The following is a 23,882-nucleotide window of genomic DNA, read 5'->3' on the forward strand; positions in this document are numbered from 1 at the left end:
AAGTGGGCGATTAGGCCTGGCTAAGTGGGCGATTAGGCTTCTGGCTAAGTGGGCGATTAGGCCTCTGGCTAAGGGCGATTAGGCCTCTGGCTAAGTGGGCGATTAGGCCTCTGGCTAAGTGGGCGATTAGGCCTGTCTAAGTGGGCGATTAGGCCTCTGGCTAAATGGGCGATTAGGCCTCTGGCTAAGTGGGCGATTAGGCCTGGCTAAGTGGGCGATTAGGCCTCTGGCTAAGTGGGCGATTAGGCCTGGCTAAGTGGGTGATTAGGCCTCTGGCTAAGTGGGCGATTAGGCCTCTGGCTAAGGGCGATTAGGCCTCTGGCTAAGTGGGCGATTAGGCCTGGCTAAGTGGGCGATTAGGCCTGGCTAAGTGGGCGATTAGGCCTCTGGCTAAGTGGGCGATTAGGCCTCTGGCTAAGTGGGCGATTAGGCATCTGGCTAAGTGGGGATTAGGCCTGGCTAAGGGCGATTAGGCCTCTGGCTAAGTTCTGGCTCGCAGACGGCGTTCCAATTCATGCCAAAAGTGTTCGATGGGGTTGAGGTCAGGGCTCTGTGCAGTCCAGTCAAGTTCTTCCAAACTCAGATTTGTCCGTCGGACTGCCATATGGTGTTTCATCACTCCAGAGAACGTGGTTCAACTGACCCAGAGTCCAATGGCGGCGAGCTGTACACCACTCCAGTCGACGCTTGGCATTGCGCATGGTGATCTTAGGCTTGTGTGCAGTTTCTTGGCCATGGAAACCCATTTCATGAAGCTCCCGGCGAACAGTTCTTGTGCTGACGTTGCTCTACTCTGCTCTGCTGACGTAAGCTCTACTCTCATGGCCGGAAATAGAGGGGTATTACCCGGGTAGTGAGTTAGGGCCTTTAGGCCTGTATTTGTCCTCTCATGCCCAGAGAGAGGCCTGTTCCCGGATAGAGAGTTAGGGCCTTTAGGCCTGTATGTGTCCTCTCATCCCAGGAGAGAGAGGCCTGTTCCCGGATAGGGAGTTAGGGCCTTTAGGCCTGAAGGTCCACAGTTCCACTGTCCTTAAGGGGGCAGAGCAGTCAGCCTCTGTGGAGGTTAGCTGCTCTGTCCCCCCTTTTTTTGGCCCATTTCCCCAATACCAGGCCCAGAGTTGGACATAGTGCAATTTCTTTGATGTGTTTCAGTTCTGTATCAGGTATAAAGGACCAGAGTCATTCAGTGTGTTTCAGTTCTGTATCAGGTATAAAGGACCAGAGTCATTCAGTGTGTTTCAGTTCTGTATCAGGTATAAAGGACCGAGTCATTCAGTGTGTTTCAGTTCTGTATCAGGTATAAAGGACCGGAGTCATTCAGTGTGTTTCAGTTCTGTATCAGGTATAAAGGACCGGAGTCATTCAGTGTGTTTCAGTTCTGTATCAGGTATAAAGGACCGGAGTCATTCAGTGTGTTTCAGTTCTGTATCAGGTATAAAGGACCAGAGTCATTCAGTGTGTTTCAGTTCTGTATCAGGTATAAAGGACCGGAGTCATTCATTGTGTTTCAGTTCTGTATCAGGTATAAAGGACCGGAGTCATTCAGTGTGTTTCAGTTCTGTATCAGGTATAAAGGACCGGAGTCATTCAGTGTGTTTCAGTTCTGTATCAGGTATAAAGGACCGGAGTCATTCAGTGTGTTTCAGTTCTGTATCAGGTATAAAGGACCGGAGTCATTCAGTGTGTTTCAGTTCTGTATCAGGTATAAAGGACCGGAGTCATTCAGTGTGTTTCAGTTCTGTATCAGGTATAAAGGACCGGAGTCATTCAGTGTGTTTCAGTTCTGTATCAGGTATAAAGGACCGGAGTCATTCAGTGCGTTTCAGTTCTGTATCAGGTATAAAGGACCGGAGTCATTCAGTGTGTTTCAGTTTTGTATCAGGTATAAAGGACCTGAGTCATTCACCTTCAGTAATAATTATGTGTCATTAATTAGTACTCTAAGCTGTTTGAGTTTAGTTGTTGTATTTGTTGTAGTTGTTGTTGTATTTGTTGTTGTTGTATTTGTTGTTGTAGTTGTTGTTATATTAGTTGTTGTTGTTGTAGTAGATGTTGTTGTTGTAGTTGTTGTAGTAGATGTTGTTGTTGTTGTTGTAGTTGTTGTTATATTAGTTGTTGTTGTTGTTGTTGTTGTTGTAGTAGTTGTTGTAGTAGTTGTTGAAGTAGTTGTTGTAGTTGTTGTTGTAGTTGTTGTTGTAGTTGTTGTTATATTAGTTGTTGTTGTTGTTGTTGTAGTTGTTGTAGATGTTGTTGTTGTTGTAGTTGTTGTTATATTAGTTGTTGTTGTTGTTGTTGTAGTTGTTGTTGTTGTAGTTGTTGTTATATTAGTTGTAGTTGTTGTAGTAGATGTTGTTGTTGTTGTTGTTGTAGTTGTTGTAGTTGTTGTTGTTGTAGATGTTGTTGTTGTTGTTGTTGTTGTTGTAGTAGTTGTTATATTAGTTGTTGTAGTTGTAGTTGTTGTAGTAGATGTTGTTGTTGTTGTAGTTGTTGTTGTAGTTGTTGTTGTTGTTGTTGTTGTAGATGTTGTTGTTGTAGTTGTTGTTGTTGTAGTTGTTGTTGTTGTTGTTGTAGATGTTGTTGTTGTTGTTGTTGTTGTAGTTGTTGTTGTAGTTGTTGTTATATTAGTTGTAGTTGTTGTAGTTGATGTTGTTGTTGTTGTAGATGTTGTTGTTGTTGTTGTAGTTGTAGTTGTTGTAGTAGATGTTGTTGTTGTTGTTGTAGATGTTGTTGTTGTAGTTGTTGTTGTTGTTGTAGTTGTTGTAGTAGATGTTGTTATATTAGTTGTAGTTGTTGTTGTAGTAGATGTTGTTATATTAGTTGTAGTTGTTATATTAGTTGTAGTTGTTGTAGTAGATGTTGTTGTTGTTGTAGTAGTATATGTTGTTGTTGTTGTTGTTGTTGTTGTAGATGTTGTTGTTGTTGTTGTTGTAGATGTTGTTGTTGTTGTTGTTGTAGTTGTTGTTATATTAGTTGTAGTTGTTGTAGTAGATGTTGTTGTTGTTGTAGTTGTAGATGTTGTTGTTGTTGTTGTTGTAGATGTTGTTGTTGTTGTTGTTGTTGTAGTTGTTGTAGTAGATGTTGTTGTTGTTGTTGTTGTAGTTATAGTTGTTGTTGTAGATGTTATATTAGTTGTAGTTGTTGTAGTAGATGTTGTTGTTGTTGTTGTAGATGTTGTTGTTGTTGTTGTTGTAGTTGTTGTAGTTGTTGTAGTAGATGTTGTTGTTGTTGTTGTAGATGTTGTTGTTGTTGTTGTTGTTGTTGTTGTAGATGTTGTTGTTGTAGTTGTTATATTAGTTGTTGTTATTGTAGTTGTTGTAGTTGTTGTTGTAGTTGTTATATTAGTTGTAGTTGTTGTTGTAGATGTTGTTGTTGTTGTTGTAGTTGTTGTTATATTAGTTGTAGTTGTTGTTGTTGTAGTTGTTGTTATATTAGTTGTAGTTGTTGTTGTTGTTGTTGTTGTTATATTAGTTGTAGTTGTTGTTGTTGTTATATTAGTTGTAGTTGTTGTTGTTGTAGTTGTTGTTATATTAGTTGTAGTTGTTGTTGTTGTAGTTGTTGTTATATTAGTTGTAGTTGTTGTTGTTGTTATATTAGTTGTAGTTGTTGTTGTTGTAGTTGTTATATTAGTTGTTGTTGTTGTAGTTGTTGTTGTTGTTGTTGTTGTAGTAGATGTTGTTGTAGTTGTTATATTAGTTGTTGTAGTTGTTGTAGTTGTTATATTAGTTGTTGTTGTTGTAGATGTAGTTGTTGTTGTAGTTGTTATATTAGTTGTAGTAGATGTTGTAGTTGTTGTAGTTGTTATATTAGTTGTTGTAGTTGTTGTAGTAGATGTTGTTGTTGTAGTAGTTGTTATATTAGTTGTTGTAGTTGTTATATTAGTTGTTGTAGTTGTTATATTAGTTGTTGTTGTTGTTGTAGATGTTGTTGTTGTTGTTGTAGTAGATGTTGTAGTTGTTGTAGTTGTTGTAGTTGTTATATTAGTTGTTGTAGTTGTTGTAGTAGATGTTGTAGTTGTTGTAGTTGTTATATTAGTTGTTGTTGTAGTTGTTGTAGATGTTGTTGTAGTTGTTGTAGTTGTTGTAGTAGTTGTAGTTGTTGTAGTTGTTGTTGTTGTAGTTGTAGTTGTTGTAGTTGTTGTTGTTGTTGTTGTAGTTGTTATATTAGTTGTAGTAGATGTTGTTGTTGTTGTAGTAGATGTTGTTGTTGTAGTTGTTGTTGTTGTAGTTGTTGTAGTAGATGTTGTAGTTGTTGTAGTAGATGTTGTTGTAGTTGTTGTTGTAGTTGTTGTTGTTGTAGTTGTTGTTGTAGTTGTTGTTGTTGTAGTTGTTGTTGTAGTTGTAGTTGTTGTAGTAGATGTTGTAGATGTTGTAGTAGATGTTGTAGATGTTGTAGTAGATGTTGTTGTAGTTGTTATATTAGTTGTTGTTGTTATAGTAGATGTTGTAGTAGATGTTGTTGTAGTTGTTATATTAGTTGTAGTTGTTGAAGTAGATGTTGTTGTTGTTGTTGTAGTTGTTGTTATATTAGTTGTAGTTGTTGTTGTTGTAGTTGTTATATTAGTTGTTGTTGTTGTTGTTGTTGTTGTTGTTGTTGTTGTAGTAGATGTTGTTGTAGTTGTTATATTAGTTGTTGTAGTTGTTGTAGTTGTTGTAGTTGTTATATTAGTTGTTGTAGTTGTAGTAGATGTTGTAGTTGTTGTAGTTGTTGTAGTTGTTATATTAGTTGTTGTAGTTGTAGTAGATGTTGTAGTTGTTGTAGTTGTTGTAGTTGTTATATTAGTTGTTGTAGTTGTTGTAGTTGTTGTAGTTGTTATATTAGTTGTTGTTGTTGTAGTAGATGTTGTTGTTGTTGTAGTTGTTATATTAGTTGTTGTAGTTGTTGTAGTAGATGTTGTTGTTGTAGTTGTTGTAGTTGTTATATTAGTTGTTGTTGTTGTAGTAGATGTTGTAGTTGTTGTAGTTGTTATATTAGTTGTTGTAGTTGTTGTAGTAGATGTTGTTGTTGTAGTTGTTGTAGTTGTTATATTAGTTGTTGTTGTAGTAGATGTTGTTGTTGTTGTAGTTGTAGATGTTGTTGTTGTTGTTGTAGATGTTGTAGTAGATGTTGTTGTTGTAGATGTTGTAGTAGATGTTGTTGTAGATGTTGTAGTAGATGTTGTTGTAGATGTTGTTGTTGTAGATGTTGTTGTTGTAGATGTTGTTGTTGTAGATGTTGTTGTTGTAGATGTTGTTGTTGTAGATGTTGTTGTTGTAGATGTTGTAGTAGATGTTGTTGTAGATGTTGTAGTAGATGTTGTTGTAGTTGTTGTAGTTGTAGTTGTTGTTGTAGATGTTGTTGTTGTAGATGTTGTAGTAGATGTTGTTGTAGTAGATGTTGTTGTAGTAGATGTTGTTGTTGTAGATGTTGTAGTAGATGTTGTTGTTGTTGTAGTTGTAGATGTTGTTGTTGTAGATGTTGTTGTTGTAGATGTTGTAGTAGATGTTGTTGTAGATGTTGTAGATGTTGTAGTAGATGTTGTTGTTGTTGTTGTAGATGTTGTTGTTGTTGTTGTAGATGTTGTTGTTGTTGTTGTAGATGTTGTTGTAGTTGTTGTAGTAGATGTTGTTGTTGTTGTAGTTGTTATATTAGTTGTTGTTGTTGTTATATTAGTTGTTGTAGTTGTTGTAGTTGTTGTTGTTGTTATATTAGTTGTTGTAGTTGTTGTAGTTGTTGTTGTTGTTATATTAGTTGTTGTTGTTGTTGTAGTTGTTGTAGTAGATGTTGTTGTTGTTGTAGTTGTTGTTGTTGTAGTTGTTATATTAGGTGTAGTTGTTGTTGTAGTTGTTGTTGTTGTTGTAGTAGTTGTTATATTAGTTGTAGTTGTTGTAGTAGATGTTGTTGTAGTTGTTGTTGTAGTTGTTGTTGTAGTTGTTGTAGTAGATGTTGTTGTTGTTGTTGTTGTTGTTGTAGTAGTTGTTGTTGTTGTAGTAGTTGTTATATTAGTTGTAGTAGATGTTGTTGTTGTTGTTGTTATATTAGTTGTAGTAGATGTTGTAGTTGTTGTAGTAGATGTTGTTGTTGTAGTTGTTGTTGTAGTTGTAGTTGTTGTAGTAGATGTTGTAGTTGTTGTAGTAGATGTTGTTGTTGTAGTTGTTGTTGTAGTAGTTGTTGTTGTAGTTGTAGTTGTTGTTGTAGTTGTAGTTGTTGTAGTAGATGTTGTAGTAGATGTTGTTGTAGTTGTTATATTAGTTGTTGTTGTTATAGTAGATGTTGTTGTTGTTGTAGTTGTTATATTAGTTGTAGTTGTTGTTGTTGTAGTTGTTGTTGTAGTTGTAGATGTTGTAGTAGATGTTGTTGTAGTTGTTGTTGTAGTTGTTGTTGTTGTAGTTGTTGTTGTTGTAGTTGTTGTTGTAGTTGTTGTAGTTGTTGTTGTAGATGTTGTTGTTGTTGTTGTAGTTGTTGTTATATTAGTTGTAGTTGTTGTTGTTGTAGTTGTTGTTGTAGTTGTTGTAGTTGTTGTAGTTGTTGTTGTAGTTGTTGTAGTTGTTGTAGTTGTTGTAGTTGTTGATGTAGTTGTAGATGTTGTAGTAGATGTTGTTGTAGTTGTTGTTGTAGTTGTTGTTGTTGTAGTTGTTGTTGTTGTAGTTGTTGTTGTAGTTGTAGATGTTGTAGTAGATGTTGTTGTAGTTGTTGTTGTAGTTGTTGTAGTTGTTGTAGTTGTTGTTGTAGTTGTTGTTGTTGTAGTAGATGTTGTAGATGTTGTAGTAGATGTTGTTGTAGTTGTTATATTAGTTGTTGTTGTTATAGTAGATGTTGTTGTTGTTGTAGTTGTTATATTAGTTGTAGTTGTTGTTGTTGTAGTTGTTGTTGTAGTTGTAGTTGTTGTAGTAGATGTTGTTGTTGTTGTAGTTGTTATATTAGTTGTAGTTGTTGTTGTTGTAGTTGTTGTTGTAGTTGTAGATGTTGTAGTAGATGTTGTAGATGTTGTAGTAGATGTTGTTGTAGTTGTTATATTAGTTGTTGTTGTTATAGTAGATGTTGTTGTTGTTGTAGTTGTTATATTAGTTGTAGTTGTTGAAGTAGATGTTGTTGTTGTTGTTGTAGTTGTTGTTATATTAGTTGTAGTTGTTGTTGTTGTAGTTGTTATATTAGTTGTTGTTGTTGTAGTTGTTGTTGTTGTTGTTGTTGTAGTAGATGTTGTTGTAGTTGTTATATTAGTTGTTGTAGTTGTTGTAGTTGTTGTAGTTGTTATATTAGTTGTTGTAGTTGTTGTAGTTGTTGTAGTTGTTATATTAGTTGTTGTAGTTGTTGTAGTTGTTGTAGTTGTTATAGTAGTTGTTGTAGTTGTTGTAGTTGTAGTAGATGTTATATTAGTTGTTGTAGTTGTAGTAGATGTTGTAGTTGTTGTAGTTGTTATATTAGTTGTTGTAGTTGTTGTAGTTGTTGTAGTTGTTGTAGTTGTTATATTAGTTGTTGTAGTTGTTGTAGTTGTTATATTAGTTGTTGTTGTTGTTATATTAGTTGTTGTAGTTGTTGTTGTTGTTGTAGTTGTTGTAGTTGTTATATTAGTTGTTGTAGTTGTTATATTAGTTGTTGTAGTTGTTGTAGTTGTTGTAGTTGTTATATTAGTTGTTGTAGTTGTTGTAGTTGTTGTAGTTGTTGTTGTAGTTGTTATATTAGTTGTTGTTGTAGTTGTTATATTAGTTGTTGTAGTTGTTGTAGTTGTTGTAGTTGTTATATTAGTTGTTGTAGTTGTTGTAGTTGTTGTAGTTGTTATATTAGTTGTTGTAGTTGTTGTAGTTGTTGTTGTTGTTGTAGTTGTTATATTAGTTGTTGTTGTAGTTGTTATATTAGTTGTTGTAGTTGTTGTTGTTGTAGTAGATGTTGTTGTTGTAGATGTTGTAGTAGATGTTGTTGTTGTTGTAGTTGTAGATGTTGTTGTTGTAGATGTTGTTGTTGTAGATGTTGTAGTAGATGTTGTTGTAGATGTTGTAGATGTTGTAGTAGATGTTGTTGTTGTTGTTGTAGATGTTGTTGTTGTTGTTGTAGATGTTGTTGTTGTTGTTGTAGATGTTGTTGTAGTTGTTGTAGTAGATGTTGTTGTTGTTGTAGTTGTTATATTAGTTGTTGTTGTTGTTATATTAGTTGTTGTAGTTGTTGTAGTTGTTGTTGTTGTTATATTAGTTGTTGTAGTTGTTGTAGTTGTTGTTGTTGTTATATTAGTTGTTGTTGTTGTTATATTAGTTGTTGTAGTTGTTGTAGTTGTTGTTGTTGTTATATTAGTTGTTGTTGTTGTTGTAGTTGTTTGTAGTAGATGTTGTTGTTGTTGTAGTTGTTGTTGTTTAGTTGTTATTGTTGTGTAGTTGTTGTTGTTGTTGTTGTTGTAGTTGTTGTTATATTAGTTGTAGTAGATGTTGTTGTTGTTGTTGTTATATTAGTTGTAGTAGATGTTGTAGTTGTTGTTGTTATATTAGTTGTAGTAGATGTTGTAGTTGTTGTAGTAGATGTTGTTGTAGTTGTTGTTGTAGTTGTTGTTGTAGTTGTTGTAGTAGATGTTGTTGTTGTTGTTGTTGTTGTTGTAGTAGTTGTTGTTGTTGTAGTAGTTGTTATATTAGTTGTAGTAGATGTTGTTGTTGTTGTTGTTATATTAGTTGTAGTAGATGTTGTAGTTGTTGTAGTAGATGTTGTTGTTGTAGTTGTTGTTGTAGTTGTAGTTGTTGTAGTAGATGTTGTAGTTGTTGTAGTAGATGTTGTTGTTGTAGTTGTTGTTGTAGTAGTTGTTGTTGTAGTTGTAGTTGTAGTTGTTGTTGTAGTTGTAGTTGTTGTAGTAGATGTTGTAGTAGATGTTGTTGTAGTTGTTATATTAGTTGTTGTTGTTATAGTAGATGTTGTTGTTGTTGTAGTTGTTATATTAGTTGTAGTTGTTGTTGTTGTAGTTGTTGTTGTAGTTGTAGATGTTGTAGTAGATGTTGTTGTAGTTGTTGTTGTAGTTGTTGTTGTTGTAGTTGTTGTTGTTGTAGTTGTTGTTGTAGTTGTTGTAGTAGATGTTGTAGATGTTGTTGTTGTTGTTGTAGTTGTTGTTATATTAGTTGTAGTTGTTGTTGTTGTAGTTGTTGTTGTAGTTGTTGTAGTTGTTGTAGTTGTTGTAGTTGTTGTAGTTGTAGTTGTTGTAGTTGTTGTAGTTGTTGTAGTTGTTGTTGTAGTTGTAGATGTTGTAGTAGATGTTGTTGTAGTTGTTGTTGTAGTTGTTGTTGTTGTAGTTGTTGTTGTTGTAGTTGTTGTTGTAGTTGTTGTTGTTGTAGTAGATGTTGTAGATGTTGTAGTAGATGTTGTTGTAGTTGTTATATTAGTTGTTGTTGTTATAGTAGATGTTGTTGTTGTTGTAGTTGTTATATTAGTTGTAGTTGTTGTTGTTGTAGTTGTTGTTGTAGTTGTAGATGTTGTAGTAGATGTTGTAGATGTTGTAGTAGATGTTGTAGATGTTGTAGTAGATGTTGTTGTAGTTGTTATATTAGTTGTAGTTGTTGTAGTAGATGTTGTAGTAGATGTTGTTGTAGTTGTTATATTAGTTGTTGTTGTTATAGTAGATGTTGTTGTTGTTGTAGTTGTTATATTAGTTGTAGTTGTTGAAGTAGATGTTGTTGTTGTTGTTGTAGTTGTTGTTATATTAGTTGTAGTTGTTGTTGTTGTAGTTGTTATATTAGTTGTTGTTGTTGTAGTTGTTGTTGTTGTTGTTGTTGTAGTAGATGTTGTTGTAGTTGTTATATTAGTTGTTGTAGTTGTTGTAGTTGTTGTAGTTGTTATATTAGTTGTTGTAGTTGTTGTAGTTGTTGTAGTTGTTATATTAGTTGTTGTAGTTGTTGTAGTTGTTGTAGTTGTTATATTAGTTGTTGTAGTTGTTGTAGTTGTAGTAGATGTTATATTGTTGTTGTTGTTGTTAGTAGATGTTGTAGTTGTTGTTGTAGTTGTTATATTAGTTGTTGTTGTTGTTATAGTTGTTGTAGTTGTTGTTGTTGTTATATTAGTTGTTGTAGTTGTTGTTTGTTATATTAGTTGTTGTTGTTGTTATATTAGTTGTTGTAGTTGTTGTTGTTGTTGTAGTTGTTGTTAGTTGTTATTTAGTTGTTGTAGTTGTTATATTAGTTGTTGTTGTTGTTGTAGTTGTTGTAGTTGTTATATTTGTTGTTGTAGTTGTTGTAGTTGTTGTAGTTGTTGTTGTAGTTGTTATATTAGTTGTTGTTGTTGTTGTTATATTAGTTGTTGTTGTTGTTGTAGTTGTTATATTGTTGTTGTAGTTGTTGTTATTGTTGTAGTTGTTGTATTGTTGTTGTAGTTGTTGTAGTTGTTGTAGTTGTTGTTGTTGTTGTTGTTGTTATTATTGTTGTTGTTGTTTGTTATATTAGTTGTTGTAGTTGTTGTTGTTGTTGTAGTTGTTATATGTAGTTGTAGTTGTTGTGTTGTTGTTGTAGTTGTTGTAGTTGTTATATTAGTTGTTGTTGTAGTTGTTATATTAGTTGTTGTAGTTGTTGTAGTTGTTATATTAGTTGTTGTAGTTGTAGTTGTTGTATTAGTTGTTGTAGTTGTAGTTGTTATATTAGTTGTTGTAGTTGTTATATTAGTTGTAGTTGTTGTATTAGATGTTGTTGTAGTTGTTATATTAGTTGTTGTAGTTGTTGTAGTTGTTATATTAGTTGTAGTTGTTGTAGTTGTTATATTAGTTGTTGTTGTTGTAGTTGTTATATTAGTTGTTGTAGTTGTTGTAGTTGTTGTAGTTGTTATATTAGTTGTTGTTGTTGTAGTTGTTATATTAGTTGTTGTAGTTGTTATATTAGTTGTAGTTGTTGTAGTTGTTATATTAGTTGTAGTTGTTGTAGTTGTTGTAGTTGTTATATTAGTTGTTGTAGTAGATGTTGTTGTAGTTGTTGTAGTTGTTATATTAGTTGTTGTAGTTGTTGTAGTTGTTATATTAGTTGTAGTTGTTGTAGTTGTTGTAGTAGATGTTGTTGTTGTTGTTGTTATATTAGTTGTTGTTGTTGTAGTAGATGTTGTTGTTGTTGTAGTTGTTATATTAGTTGTTGTTGTTGTAGTAGATGTTGTAGTGTTGTTGTTGTTGTTGTTGTTGTTATATTAGTTGTTGTTGTTGTAGTTGTTATATTAGTTGTTGTTGTTGTAGTTGTTATATTAGTTGTAGTTGTTGTAGTTGTTGTAGTTGTTGTTGTTGTAGTTGTTGTTATATTAGTTGTAGTTGTTGTAGTAGATGTTGTTGTAGTTGTTGTTGTAGTTGTTGTTGTTGTTGTAGTAGTTGTTATATTAGTTGTAGTTGTTGTAGTAGATGTTGTTGTAGTTGTTGTTGTAGTTGTTGTAGTAGATGTTGTTGTTGTTGTAGTAGTTGTTATATTAGTTGTAGTTGTAGTTGTTGTTGTTGTTGTTGTAGTAGATGTTGTTGTTGTTGTTGTTGTTGTTGTTGTTGTTGTTGTTGTAGTAGTTGTTGTAGTAGTTGTTGTTGTTGTTGTAGATGTTGTTGTTGTTGTTGTTGTAGTAGATGTTGTTGTAGTTGTTGTTGTAGTAGATGTTGTTGTTGTTGTTGTTGTAGTAGATGTTGTTGTAGTTGTTGTTGTAGTTGTTGTTGTAGTTGTTGTAGTAGATGTTGTTGTTGTTGTAGTAGATGTTGTTGTAGTTGTTGTTGTAGTTGTTGTTGTTGTAGTTGTTGTTGTAGTAGTTGTTGTTGTAGTTGTTGTAGTTGTAGATGTTGTAGTAGATGTTGTTGTAGTTGTTATATTAGTTGTTGTTGTTATAGTAGATGTTGTTGTTGTTGTAGTTGTTATATTAGTTGTTGTTGTTGTAGTTGTTGTTGTTGTTGTTGTTGTAGTAGATGTTGTTGTAGTTGTTATATTAGTTGTTGTAGTTGTTGTTGTAGTAGTTGTTGTAGTTGTTGTTGTAGTTGTTGTAGTTGTTGTTGTTGTAGTAGATGTTGTTGTTGTTGTAGTTGTTGTTGTTGTTGTTGTTGTAGTAGATGTTGTTGTTGTTGTTAGTTGTTGTTGTTGTTGTAGTAGATGTTGTTGTTGTAGTTGTTGTTGTTGTTGTAGTTGTTGTAGTAGATGTTGTTGTAGTTGTTGTATTAGTTGTTGTTGTTGTAGTAGATGTTGTAGTTGTTGTAGTTGTTATATTAGTTGTTGTAGTTGTTGTAGTTGTTGTAGTAGATGTTGTTGTAGTTGTTATTTTAGTTGTTGTAGTTGTTATATTAGTTGTTGTTGTTGTAGTAGATGTTGTAGTTGTTATATTAGTTGTTGTAGTTGTTGTAGTTGTTATATTTGTTGTTGTAGTTGTTGTAGTTGTTATATTAGTTGTTGTAGTTGTTATATTTGTTGTTGTAGTTGTTGTAGTAGATGTTGTTGTTGTTGTTGTTAGTAGATGTTGTTGTAGTTGTTGTAGTTGTTGTAGTTGTTATATTAGTTGTTGTAGTTGTTATATTAGTTGTTGTTGTTGTTATATTAGTTGTTGTAGTTGTTATATTAGTTGTTGTAGTTGTTGTAGTTGTTATATTAGTTGTTGTAGTTGTTGTTGTTGTTATATTAGTTGTTGTAGATGTTATATTAGTTGTTGTAGTTGTTGTAGTTGTTGTAGTTGTTATATTAGTTGTTGTTGTTGTTATATTAGTTGTTGTAGTTGTTATATTAGTTGTTGTTGTTGTTATATTAGTTGTAGTTGTTGTAGTTGTTGTAGTAGATGTTGTTGTTGTTGTAGTTGTTATATTAGTTGTTGTTGTTGTTATATTAGTTGTTGTAGTTGTTATATTAGTTGTTGTAGTTGTTGTAGTTGTTGTAGTTGTTGTAGTTGTTGTAGTTGTTATATTAGTTGTTGTAGTTGTTGTAGTTGTTATATTAGTTGTTGTAGTTGTTGTAGTTGTTGTTAGTTGTTGTAGTTATGTTGTAGTTGATGTTGTTGTTATAGTAGATGTTGTTGTTGATGTTGTTGTTGTTGTTGTAGTTGTTGTAGTTGTTGTAGTTGTTATATTAGTTGTTGTTGTTGTAGTTGTTGTAGTTGTTGTAGTTGTTATATTAGTTGTTGTTGTTGTAGTTGTTGTAGTTGTTGTAGTAGATGTTGTTGTTGTAGTTGTTGTAGTTGTTATATTAGTTGTTGTTGTTGTAGTTGTTGTAGTTGTTGTAGTAGATGTTGTTGTTGTAGTTGTTGTAGTTGTTATATTAGTTGTTGTTGTTGTTGTTGTTGTAGTTGTTGTAGTAGATGTTGTTGTTGTAGTTGTTGTAGTTGTTATATTAGTTGTTGTTGTTGTAGTTGTTGTAGTTGTTGTAGTTGTTATATTAGTTGTTGTTGTTGTAGTAGATGTTGTAGTTGTTGTAGTTGTTATATTAGTTGTTGTAGTTGTTGTAGTTGTTGTAGTTGTTATATTAGTTGTTGTAGTTGTTATATTAGTTGTTGTAGTTGTTGTAGTAGATGTTGTTGTAGTTGTTATATTAGTTGTTGTTGTTGTTATATTAGTTGTTGTAGTTGTTGTAGTTGTTGTAGTTGTTGTAGTTGTTGTAGTTGTTGTTGTTGTTATTGTAGTTGTTGTTGTTGTTGTAGTTGTTGTTGTTGTTGTTGTTGTTGTTGTTGTTATATTAGTTGTTGTTGTTGTTGATGTTGTTGTTGTAGTTGTTGTATGTTGTTGTTGTTGTTGTAGTTGTTATATTAGTTGTTGTAGTTGTTGTAGTTGTTGTTGTTATTGTAGTTGTTGTAGTTGTTATATTAGTTGTAGTTGTTGTAGTTGTTGTAGTTGTTGTAGTAGATGTTGTTGTTGTAGTTGTTATATTAGTTGTTGTAGTTGTTATATTAGTTGTTGTAGTTGTTGTAGTTGTTGTAGTTGTTGTAGTTGTTATATTAGTTGTTGTAGTTGTTGTAGTTGTTATATTAGTTGTTGTAGTTGTTGTAGTTGTTGTAGTTGTTGTAGTTGTTATATTAGTTGTTGTAGTTGTTGTAGTTGTTATATTAGTTGTTGTAGTTGTTGTAGTTGTTGTAGTTGTTATATTAGTTGTTGTTGTTGTTATATTAGTTGTTGTAGTTGTTATATTAGTTGTTGTTGTTGTTATATTAGTTGTAGTTGTTGTAGTTGTTGTAGTTGTTGTAGTAGATGTTATATTAGTTGTTGTAGTTGTTGTAGTTGTTGTAGTTGTTGTAGTTGTTATATTAGTTGTTGTAGTTGTTGTAGTTGTTATATTAGTTGTTGTAGTTGTTGTAGTAGATGTTATATTAGTTGTTGTAGTTGTTGTAGTTGTTGTAGTTGTTGTAGTTGTTATATTAGTTGTTGTTGTTGTTATATTAGTTGTTGTAGTTGTTGTTGTTGTTGTAGTTGTTATATTAGTTGTTGTAGTTGTTGTAGTTGTTGTAGTTGTTGTAGTTGTTATATTAGTTGTTGTAGTTGTTGTAGTTGTTATATTAGTTGTTGTAGTTGTTGTAGTTGTTGTAGTTGTTATATTAGTTGTTGTTGTTATTATATTAGTTGTTGTAGTTGTTGTTGTTGTTGTAGTTGTTATATTAGTTGTAGTTGTTGTAGTTGTTATATTAGTTGTTGTTGTTGTAGTTGTTATATTAGTTGTTGTTGTTGTAGTTGTTGTAGTTGTTGTTGTAGTTGTTATATTAGTTGTAGTTGTTGTAGTAGATGTTATATTAGTTGTTGTAGTTGTTGTAGTTGTTGTAGTTGTTGTAGTTGTTATATTAGTTGTTGTAGTTGTTGTAGTTGTTATATTAGTTGTTGTAGTTGTTGTAGTTGTTATATTAGTTGTTGTAGTTGTTGTAGTAGATGTTATATTAGTTGTTGTAGTTGTTGTAGTTGTTGTTGTTGTTGTAGTTGTTATATTAGTTGTTGTAGTTGTTGTAGTTGTTGTAGTTGTTATGTTGTTGTTGTAGTTGTTGTTGTTGTTGTATTGTTGTTGTAGTTGTTGTTGTTGTTAGATTTGTTGTTGTTGTTGTTATATTAGATTTGTTGTAGTTGTTGTTGTAGTTGTTGTTGTTATTTAGTTGTTGTTGTTGTAGTTGTTATATTAGTTGTTGTTGTTGTAGTTGTTATATTAGTTGTTGTTGTTGTAGTTGTTGTAGTTGTTGTTGTAGTTGTTATATTAGTTGTAGTTGTTGTAGTAGATGTTGTTGTTGTTGTAGTTGTTATATTAGTTGTTGTTGTAGTTGTTGTTGTAGTTGTTGTTGTAGTTGTTGTAGTAGATGTTGTAGTTGTTGTTGTTGTTGTTGTAGATGTTGTTGTTGTTGTAGTAGATGTTGTTGTAGTAGATGTTGTTGTAGTTGTTGTAGTAGATGTTGTAGTTGTTGTTGTTGTTGTTGTAGATGTTGTTGTTGTTGTAGTAGATGTTGTTGTAGTAGATGTTGTTGTAGATGTTGTAGTAGATGTTGTTGTAGTAGATGTTGTTGTTGTAGATGTTGTAGTAGATGTTGTAGTAGATGTTGTAGTAGATGTTGTTGTTGTAGTTGTTGTTGTAGTAGATGTTGTTGTAGATGTTGTAGTAGATGTTGTTGTAGTAGATGTTGTTGTTGTAGATGTTGTAGTAGATGTTGTTGTAGTTGTAGTTGTTGTTGTAGTAGATGTTGTTGTAGATGTTGTAGTAGATGTTGTTGTAGTAGATGTTGTTGTAGATGTTGTAGTAGATGTTGTAGTAGATGTTGTTGTTGTAGATGTTGTAGTTGTTGTTGTTGTAGTTGTTGTAGTAGATGTTGTAGTTGTTGTAGTAGATGTTGTTGTTGTAGATGTTGTAGTAGATGTTGTTGTTGTAGATGTTGTTGTAGATGTTGTTGTAGATGTTGTAGTAGATGTTGTTGTAGATGTTGTTGTTGTAGATGTTGTAGTAGATGTTGTAGTAGATGTTGTTGTAGATGTTGTAGTAGATGTTGTTGTTGTAGATGTTGTTGTAGATGTTGTTGTAGATGTTGTAGTAGATGTTGTTGTAGATGTTGTAGTAGATGTTGTTGTAGTAGATGTTGTAGTAGATGTTGTTGTTGTAGATGTTGTTGTAGTAGATGTTGTAGTAGTTGTTGTTGTAGATGTTGTTGTAGATGTTGTTGTAGATGTTGTTGTAGTTGTTGAAGTAGATGTTGTTGTAGTTGTTGTAGTAGATGTTGTTGTAGTTGTTGAAGTAGATGTTGTTGTAGTTGTTGAAGTAGATGTTGTTGTAGTTGTTGTAGTAGATGTTGTTGTAGTTGTTGTTGTAGATGTTGTAGTAGATGTTGTTGTAGATGTTGTTGTTGTAGATGTTGTTGTAGTAGATGTTGTTGTTGTAGATGTTGTAGTAGATGTTGTTGTTGTAGATGTTGTTGTAGATGTTGTTGTTGTAGATGTTGTTGTTGTAGATGTTGTTGTTGTTGTAGATGTTATTGTAGTTGTTGTAGTAGATGTTGTTGTAGATGTTGTAGTAGATGTTGTTGTAGATGTTGTTGTAGATGTTGTAGTAGATGTTGTAGTAGATGTTGTTGTTGTAGATGTTGTTGTAGATGTTGTTGTTGTAGTTGTTGTTGTTGTAGATGTTGTAGTAGATGTTGTTGTTGTAGATTGTTGTTGTAGTATTAGTTGTTGTTATATTAGTTGTTGTTGTTGTTGTAGTAGATGTTAGTTGTAGTTGTTGTTGTTGTTGTTGTAGATGTTGTTGTTGTTAGTTGTTGTAGTTGTTGTTGTAGTTGTTATATTAGTTGTAGTAGATGTTGTTGTAGTTTGTTATATTAGTTGTAGTTGTTGTTGTAGTTGTTGTTATATTAGTTGTAGTTGTTGTTGTTGTAGATGTTGTTGTAGTTGTTGTTGTAGTAGTTGTTGTTGTAGTTGTTGTTGTAGTAGATGTTGTTGTTGTTGTTGTTGTAGTAGATGTTGTTGTAGTAGATGTTGTTGTAGTTGTTGTTGTAGTAGATGTTGTTGTAGTAGATGTTGTTGTTGTTGTAGTTGTTGTTGTAGTAGTTGTTGTTGTAGTAGATGTTGTTGTAGTTGTTGTTGTAGTAGATGTTGTTGTTGTTGTAGTTGTTGTTGTAGTAGTTGTTGTTGTAGTAGTTGTTGTTGTAGTAGATGTTGTTGTAGTTGTTGTTGTAGTAGATGTTGTTGTTGTTGTAGTTGTTGTTGTTGTAGTTGTTGTTGTAGTTGTTGTTGTTGTAGTTGTTGTAGTTGTTGTTGTAGTAGTTGTTGTTGTAGTAGATGTTGTTGTTGTTGTAGTAGATGTTGTTGTTGTTGTTGTTGTTGTAGTAGATGTTGTTGTAGTTGTTGTTGTAGTTGTTGTTGTTGTAGTTGTTGTAGTTGTTGTAGTAGTTGTTGTTGTAGTAGATGTTGTAGTTGTTGTAGTAGATGTTGTTGTTGTAGTTGTAGTTGTTGTAGTTGTAGTTGTTGAAGTAGATGTTGTAGTAGATGTTGTAGTAGATGTTGTAGTAGATGTTGTTGTAGTTGTTGTAGTTGTTGTAGTAGATGTTGAAGTAGATGTTGTAGTAGATGTTGAAGTAGATGTAGTTGTTGTAGTTGTAGTTGTTGAAGTAGATGTTGTAGTAGATGTTGTAGTAGATGTTGTAGTAGATGTTGTAGTAGATGTTGTAGTAGATGTTGTAGTTGTTGTAGTTGTTGTAGTTGTTGTAGTTGTTGTAGTAGATGTTGTAGTAGATGTTGAAGTAGATGTTGTAGTTGTAGTTGTAGTTGTAGTTGTTGAAGTAGATGTTGAAGTAGATGTTGTAGTAGATGTTGAAGTAGATGTTGTTGTTGTAGTTGTAGTTGTAGTTGTTGAAGTAGATGTTGTTGTTGTAGTAGATGTTGTAGTAGATGTTGTTGTTGTAGTAGATGTTGTAGTAGATGTTGTAGTTGTTGTTGTAGTTGTTGTAGTTGTTGTAGTAGATGTTGTAGTAGATGTTGTAGTATATGTTGTAGTTGTTGTAGTTGTTGTAGTTGTTGTAGTAGATGTTGTAGTAGATGTTGTTGTAGTTGTTGTAGTTGTTGTAGTAGATGTTGAAGTAGATGTTGTAGTAGATGTTGTAGTAGATGTTGTAGTTGTTGTAGTTGTTGTAGTTGTTGTAGTAGATGTTGAAGTAGATGTTGTTGTTGTTGTTGTAGTTGTTGTAGTAGATGTTGTTGAAGTAGATGTTGTTGTTGTTGTTGTAGTTGTTGTAGTAGATGTTGTTGAAGTAGATGTTGTTGTTGTTGTTGTAGTTGTTGTAGTTGTTGTAGTAGATGTTGTTGTTGTAGTTGTTGAAGTAGATGTTGTTGTAGTTGTTGTAGTTGTTGTAGTTGTTGTAGTTGTTGAAGTAGATGTTGTTGTAGTTGTTGTAGTTGTTGTAGTTGTTGTAGTTGTTGAAGTAGATGTTGTTGTAGTTGTTGTAGTTGTAGTTGTAGAAGTAGATGTTGTTGTAGTTGTTGAAGTAGATGTTGTTGTAGTTGTTGTAGTAGATGTTGTTGTAGTTGTTGAAGTAGATGTTGTTGTAGTTGTTGAAGTAGATGTTGTTGTTATATTGTTGTGTTGTTATATTAGTTGTTGAAGTAGATTTGTTGTAGTTGTTGAGTAGATGTTGTTTGTAGTTGTTGAAGTAGATGTTGTTGTAGTTGTTGTTATATTTGTTGTTGTTGTAGTTGTTGTAGTAGTTGTTGTAGTGTTGTTGTAGTTGTTGATATGTTGTTGTAGTTGTTGAAGTAGATGTTGTTGTAGTTGTTGAAGTAGATGTTGTTGTAGTTGTTGAAGTAGATGTTGTTGTAGTTGTTGTTATATTAGTTGTAGTTGTAGTTGTTGTAGTAGATGTTGTAGTAGATGTTGTTGTAGTTGTTGAAGTAGATGTTGTTGTAGTTGTTGAAGTAGATGTTGTTGTAGTTGTTGAAGTAGATGTTGTTGTAGTTGTTGAAGTAGATGTTGTTGTAGTTGTTGAAGTAGATGTTGTTGTAGTTGTTGTAGTAGATGTTGTTGTAGTTGTTGAAGTAGATGTTGTTGTAGTTGTTGAAGTAGTTGTTGTAGTAGATGTTGTAGTAGATGTTGTTGTAGTTGTTGTATTAGTTGTAGTTGTTGTTGTAGTATTAGTTGTTGTTATATTAGTTGTAGTTGTTGTTGTAGTTGTTATATTAGTTGTAGTTGTTGTTGTAGTTGTTATATTAGTTGTAGTTGTTGTAGTTGTTATATTAGTTGTAGTTGTTGTTGTAGTTGTTATATTAGTTGTAGTTGTTGTTGTAGTTGTTATATTAGTTGTAGTTGTTGTTGTAGTTGTTATATTAGTTGTAGTTGTTGTTGTAGTTGTTGTTATATTAGTTGTAGTTGTTGTTGTAGTAGATGTTGTTGTAGTTGTTGTTGTAGTAGATGTTGTTGTTGTAGTTGTTGTTGTAGTTGTTATTGTAGTAGATGTTGTTGTTGTAGTTGTTGTTGTAGTTGTTATTGTAGTAGATGTTGTTGTTGTAGTTGTTGTTGTAGTTGTTGTAGTTGATGTTGTTGTAGTTGTTGTTGTTGTAGTAGATGTTGTTGTAGTTGTTGTTGTTGTTGTTGTAGTTGTTGTTGTAGTTGTTGTTGTAGTTGTTATTGTAGTAGATGTTGTAGTTGTTGTTGTAGTAGATGTTGTAGTTGTTGTTGTAGTTGTTGTTGTAGTTGTTGTAGTTGTTGTTGTAGTTGTTGTAGTTGTTGTTGTAGTTGTTGTTGTAGTTGTTATATTAGTTGTAGTTGTTGTTGTTGTAGTTGATGTTGTTGTTGTTGTTGTAGTTGTTGTAGTATTAGTTGTAGTTGTTGTTGTAGTTGTTGTAGTAGTTGTTGTAGTTGTTGTAGTTGTTGTTGTAGTTGTTGTAGTTGATGTTGTTGTAGTTGTTGTTGTTGTAGTAGATGTTGTTGTAGTTGTTGTTGTAGTTGTTGTTGTAGTTGTTGTTGTAGTTGTTGTAGTAGTTGTTGTAGTTGTTGTTGTTGTTGTTGTAGTTGATGTTGTTGTAGTTTGTTGTTGTTGTAGATGTTGTTGTAGTTGTTGTTGTTGTTGTTGTTTGTTGTTGTAGTTGTTGTTGTTGTAGTTGTTGTTATATTAGTTGTAGTTGTTGTTGTTGTAGTTGATGTTGTTGTTGTTGTAGTTGTTGTTGTTGTTGTTGTTGTTGTTGTTGTTGTTGTAGTTGTTGTTGTAGTTGTTGTTGTAGTTGTTGTAGTTGTTGTTGTAGTAGATGTTGTTGTAGTTGTTGTTGTAGTTGTTGTTGTAGTTGTTGTAGTAGTTGTAGTATTAGTTGTAGTTGTTGTTGTAGTTGTTATTGTAGTAGATGTTGTTGTTGTAGTTGTTGTAGTAGTTGTTATTAGTTGTTGTTGTAGTTGATGTTGTTGTAGTTGTTGTTGTTGTAGTTGTTGTTGTAGTTGTTGTTGTAGTTGTTGTTGTAGTTGTTGTTGTTGTTGTTGTAGTTGTTGTTGTAGTTGTTGTAGTAGTATTAGTTGTTGTTATATTAGTTGTAGTTGTTGTTGTAGTTGTAGTTGTTGTTATATTAGTTGTAGTTGTTGTTGTAGTTGTTATATTAGTTGTAGTTGTTGTTGTAGTTGTTGTATTAGTTGTAGTTGTTGTTGTAGTTGTTGTTGTAGTTGTTGTTGTAGTTGTTGTTGTTGTAGTTGTTGTAGTTGTTGTTGTAGTTGTTGTTGTTGTTGTTGTAGTTGTTGTTGTAGTTGTTGTTGTAGTTGTTATATTAGTTGTAGTTGTTGTTGTAGTTGTTATATTAGTTGTAGTTGTTGTTGTAGTTGTTGTTGTAGTTGTTGTTGTAGTTGTTGTTGTAGTTGATGTTGTAGTTGTTGTAGTTGTTGTTATATTAGTTGTAGTTGTTGTTGTAGTATTAGTTGTTGTTATATTAGTTGTAGTTGTTGTTGTAGTTGTTATATTAGTTGTAGTTGTTGTTGTAGTTGTTGTTGTAGTAGATGTTGTTGTTGTTGTTGTTGTTGTTGTTGTTGTAGATGTTGTTGTTGTTGTTATATTAGTTGTAGTAGATGTTGTAGATGTTGTTGTTATATTAGTTGTAGTTGTTGTAGATGTTGTTGTTATATTAGTTGTAGTTGTTGTAGATGTTGTTGTTGTTATATTAGTTGTAGTAGTTGTTGTTGTTGTTGTTGTTGTTGTTGTAGATGTTGTTGTAGTTGTTATATTAGTTGTAGTAGATGTTGTAGATGTTGTTGTTATATTAGTTGTAGTTGTTGTAGATGTTGTTGTTGTTATATTAGTTGTAGTAGATGTTGTTGTTGTTGTTATATTAGTTGTAGTTGTTGTTGTAGTAGATGTTGTTGTAGTTGTTGTTGTAGTAGATGTTGTTGTAGTTGTTGTTGTTGTAGTTGTTGTTATATTAGTTGTAGTTGTTGTTATATTAGTTGTAGTTGTTGTTGTAGTTGTAGTTGTAGTAGATGTTGTAGTTGTTGTAGTAGATGTTGTTATATTAGTTGTAGTTGTTGTAGTTGTTGTTGTAGTTGTTGTAGTAGATGTTGTTGTTGTTGTTGTTGTATTAGTTGTTGTTGTAGTAGATGTTGTTGTAGTTGTTGTATTAGTTGTTGTTATATTAGTTGTAGTTGTTGTTATATTAGTTGTTGTTGTTGTTGTTGTAGTTGTAGTTGTAGTTGTTGTTGTAGTAGATGTTGTTGTAGTTGTTGTAGTAGTTGTTGTTATATTAGTTGTAGTTGTTGTTCTATTAGTTGTTGTTGTTGTTGTTGTAGATGTTGTTGTTGTTGTTGTTATATTAGTTGTAGTTGTTGTTGTAGTAGATGTTGTTGTAGTTGTTGTTGTTGTAGTTGTTGTTATATTAGTTGTAGTTGTTGTTATATTAGTTGTAGTTGTTGTTGTTGTTGTAGTTGTTGTTGTAGTTGTTGTAGTAGATGTTGTTGTTGTTGTTGTTATATTAGTTGTAGTTGTTGTTGTAGTAGATGTTGTTGTAGTTGTTGTTGTTGTAGTTGTTGTTATATTAGTTGTAGTTGTTGTTATATTAGTTGTAGTTGTTGTTGTTGTTGTAGTTGTTGTTGTAGTTGTTGTTGTTGTTGTTGTAGTAGATGTTGTTGTTGTAGTTGTTGTATTAGTTGTTGTTATATTAGTTGTAGTTGTTGTTGTAGTAGATGTTGTTGTTGTTGTTATATTAGTTGTTGTTGTTGTTGTTGTTGTAGTTGTTGTTGTAGTTGTTGTAGTAGATGTTGTTGTTGTTGTTGTTGTTATATTAGTTGTTGTTGTTGTTGTAGTTGTTGTTATATTAGTTGTAGTTGTTGTTGTAGTAGATGTTGTTGTTGTAGTTGTTGTAGTAGATGTTGTTGTTGTTGTTGTTGTATTAGTTGTTGTTGTAGTTGTTGTAGTAGATGTTGTTGTTGTTGTTGTTGTATTAGTTGTAGTTGTAGTTGTTGTTGTAGATGTTGTTGTAGTTGTTGTTATATTAGTTGTAGTTGTTGTTGTTGTAGTTGTAGTTGTAGTAGTAGATGTAGTTGTTGTTATATTAGTTGTAGTTGTTGTAGTAGATGTTGTTGTTGTTATATTAGTTGTTGTTGTTGTTGTTGTTGTTGTTGTTGTTGTTGTAGTAGATGTAGTTGTTGTATTAGTTGTTGTTATATTAGTTGTAGTTGTTGTAGTAGATGTTGTTGTTGTTATATTAGTTGTTGTTGTTGTTGTTGTTGTTGTTGTTGTTGTTGTAGTAGATGTTGTAGTTGTTGTAGTTGTTGTAGTTGTTGTAGTAGTTGTTGTTGTAGTTGTTGTTGTTGTTGTTGTTGTTGTAGTAGATGTTGTTGTTGTAGTAGATGTTGTTGTTGTTGTTGTAGATGTTGTTGTTGTAGTTGTTATATTAGTTGTTGTTGTTGTTGTTGTTGTAGTAGATGTTGTTGTTGTTGTTGTAGTAGATGTTGTTGTTGTTGTTGTAGTAGATGTTGTAGTAGATGTTGTTGTTGTTGTAGTTGTTGTTGTAGTTGTTGTAGTTGTAGTAGATGTTGTTGTTGTTGTTGTTGTAGTTGATGTTGTAGTAGATGTTGTTGTTGTTGTTGTTGTAGTTGTTGTCTCTCTTCAAAAGGAAAAAGGAAAAGCTCGTATTCCTGCTTAAGTTCCCGGAATAGAATGTTCTTCTTAACCATGTGAAGATTTTTGTTGAGATAGTGATGTATTTTTTCTTTTTCTTTCATTCTAAATCAGATGTAACTTTTGCTGAGTATGAGATTATCTCTCCCCTAATGTACCCTCTTGGAGGCCTCCCAAATGATATCGGAGGTTGGCTTGTCTCTGCCCTCTTGGTCTACATTTGTAATGGTAAAGATTTGTATTTTTCGTTTTAATCCATTTGGGGTCCAGAAGATGTGTTCTGTTCATTCTCTATGAACATACTGAAGTGATATTGAAACAGCCAATGGTTGTGCTGTACTCCGTGTTCTCCGAGGGGATCAGACGTGTCAAGTAGCTCTCAGGAACCGGGAAGTATCACCATGTAAAGCCTTGCAGAGACAGTCAGTGGTTCAGTCTCACTACATCCCCTGGATGAACCCTTAGAACAGCTCTCTCTCTCAACTATCACCTGGTTGAACCTCTAGAACAGCTCTATCTCTCAACTATCACCTGGTTGAACCCTTAGAACAGCTCTATCTCTCAACTAAACTGTTGTTCAAGTCCATTCATGATGCCATATCATTGACTGCTGAGTGATATCCTGCTCATTAGAAGGCAGAACCTTCCAGACTCAGTAAGTCCCAGTACTTACAGTCCTGCTGCTCCGCCGCCCAGGCTGACCAGGCTGCCACACGACTCCTCACGTCCACCTGGGTGAGGGTGGCGGGGGCTCGAGGCGGGCGCCGCGGGGCGGCGGGATGACCCCGTCACTCTTCAGAATCATCCTGTAGGAGTACGGGAAGAGGAGAGAAGAGGCAGACAGACAATCAGATACAGACCAGACCCAGATTCAATTCACAGATAGAAACAGCACCCCATTCAGCACTAATACAGACACAGCCATGGAATGG

The 23,882-nt window shown here is 32.6% G+C and overlaps 1 protein-coding gene across 1 annotated transcript in view; it reads right to left on the reverse strand.

Moving 5' to 3' along the window:
• LOC135568333 (epidermal growth factor receptor kinase substrate 8-like) overlaps window positions 1-23,755 on the reverse strand; it is a 39,177-nt gene extending 15,422 nt beyond the window's left edge. The window contains 2 exon segments of the mRNA XM_065015210.1: window positions 23,624-23,710; window positions 23,713-23,755. Coding sequence (XP_064871282.1) covers window positions 23,624-23,710; window positions 23,713-23,755 — 130 coding nt within the window.
• Between the last annotated feature and the right edge of the window lie 127 nt (window positions 23,756-23,882).

The sequence above is a fragment of the Oncorhynchus nerka genome, unplaced genomic scaffold (assembly GCF_034236695.1).
Source record: "Oncorhynchus nerka isolate Pitt River unplaced genomic scaffold, Oner_Uvic_2.0 unplaced_scaffold_1617, whole genome shotgun sequence".
NCBI classification, from domain to species: Eukaryota; Metazoa; Chordata; class Actinopteri; order Salmoniformes; family Salmonidae; genus Oncorhynchus; species Oncorhynchus nerka.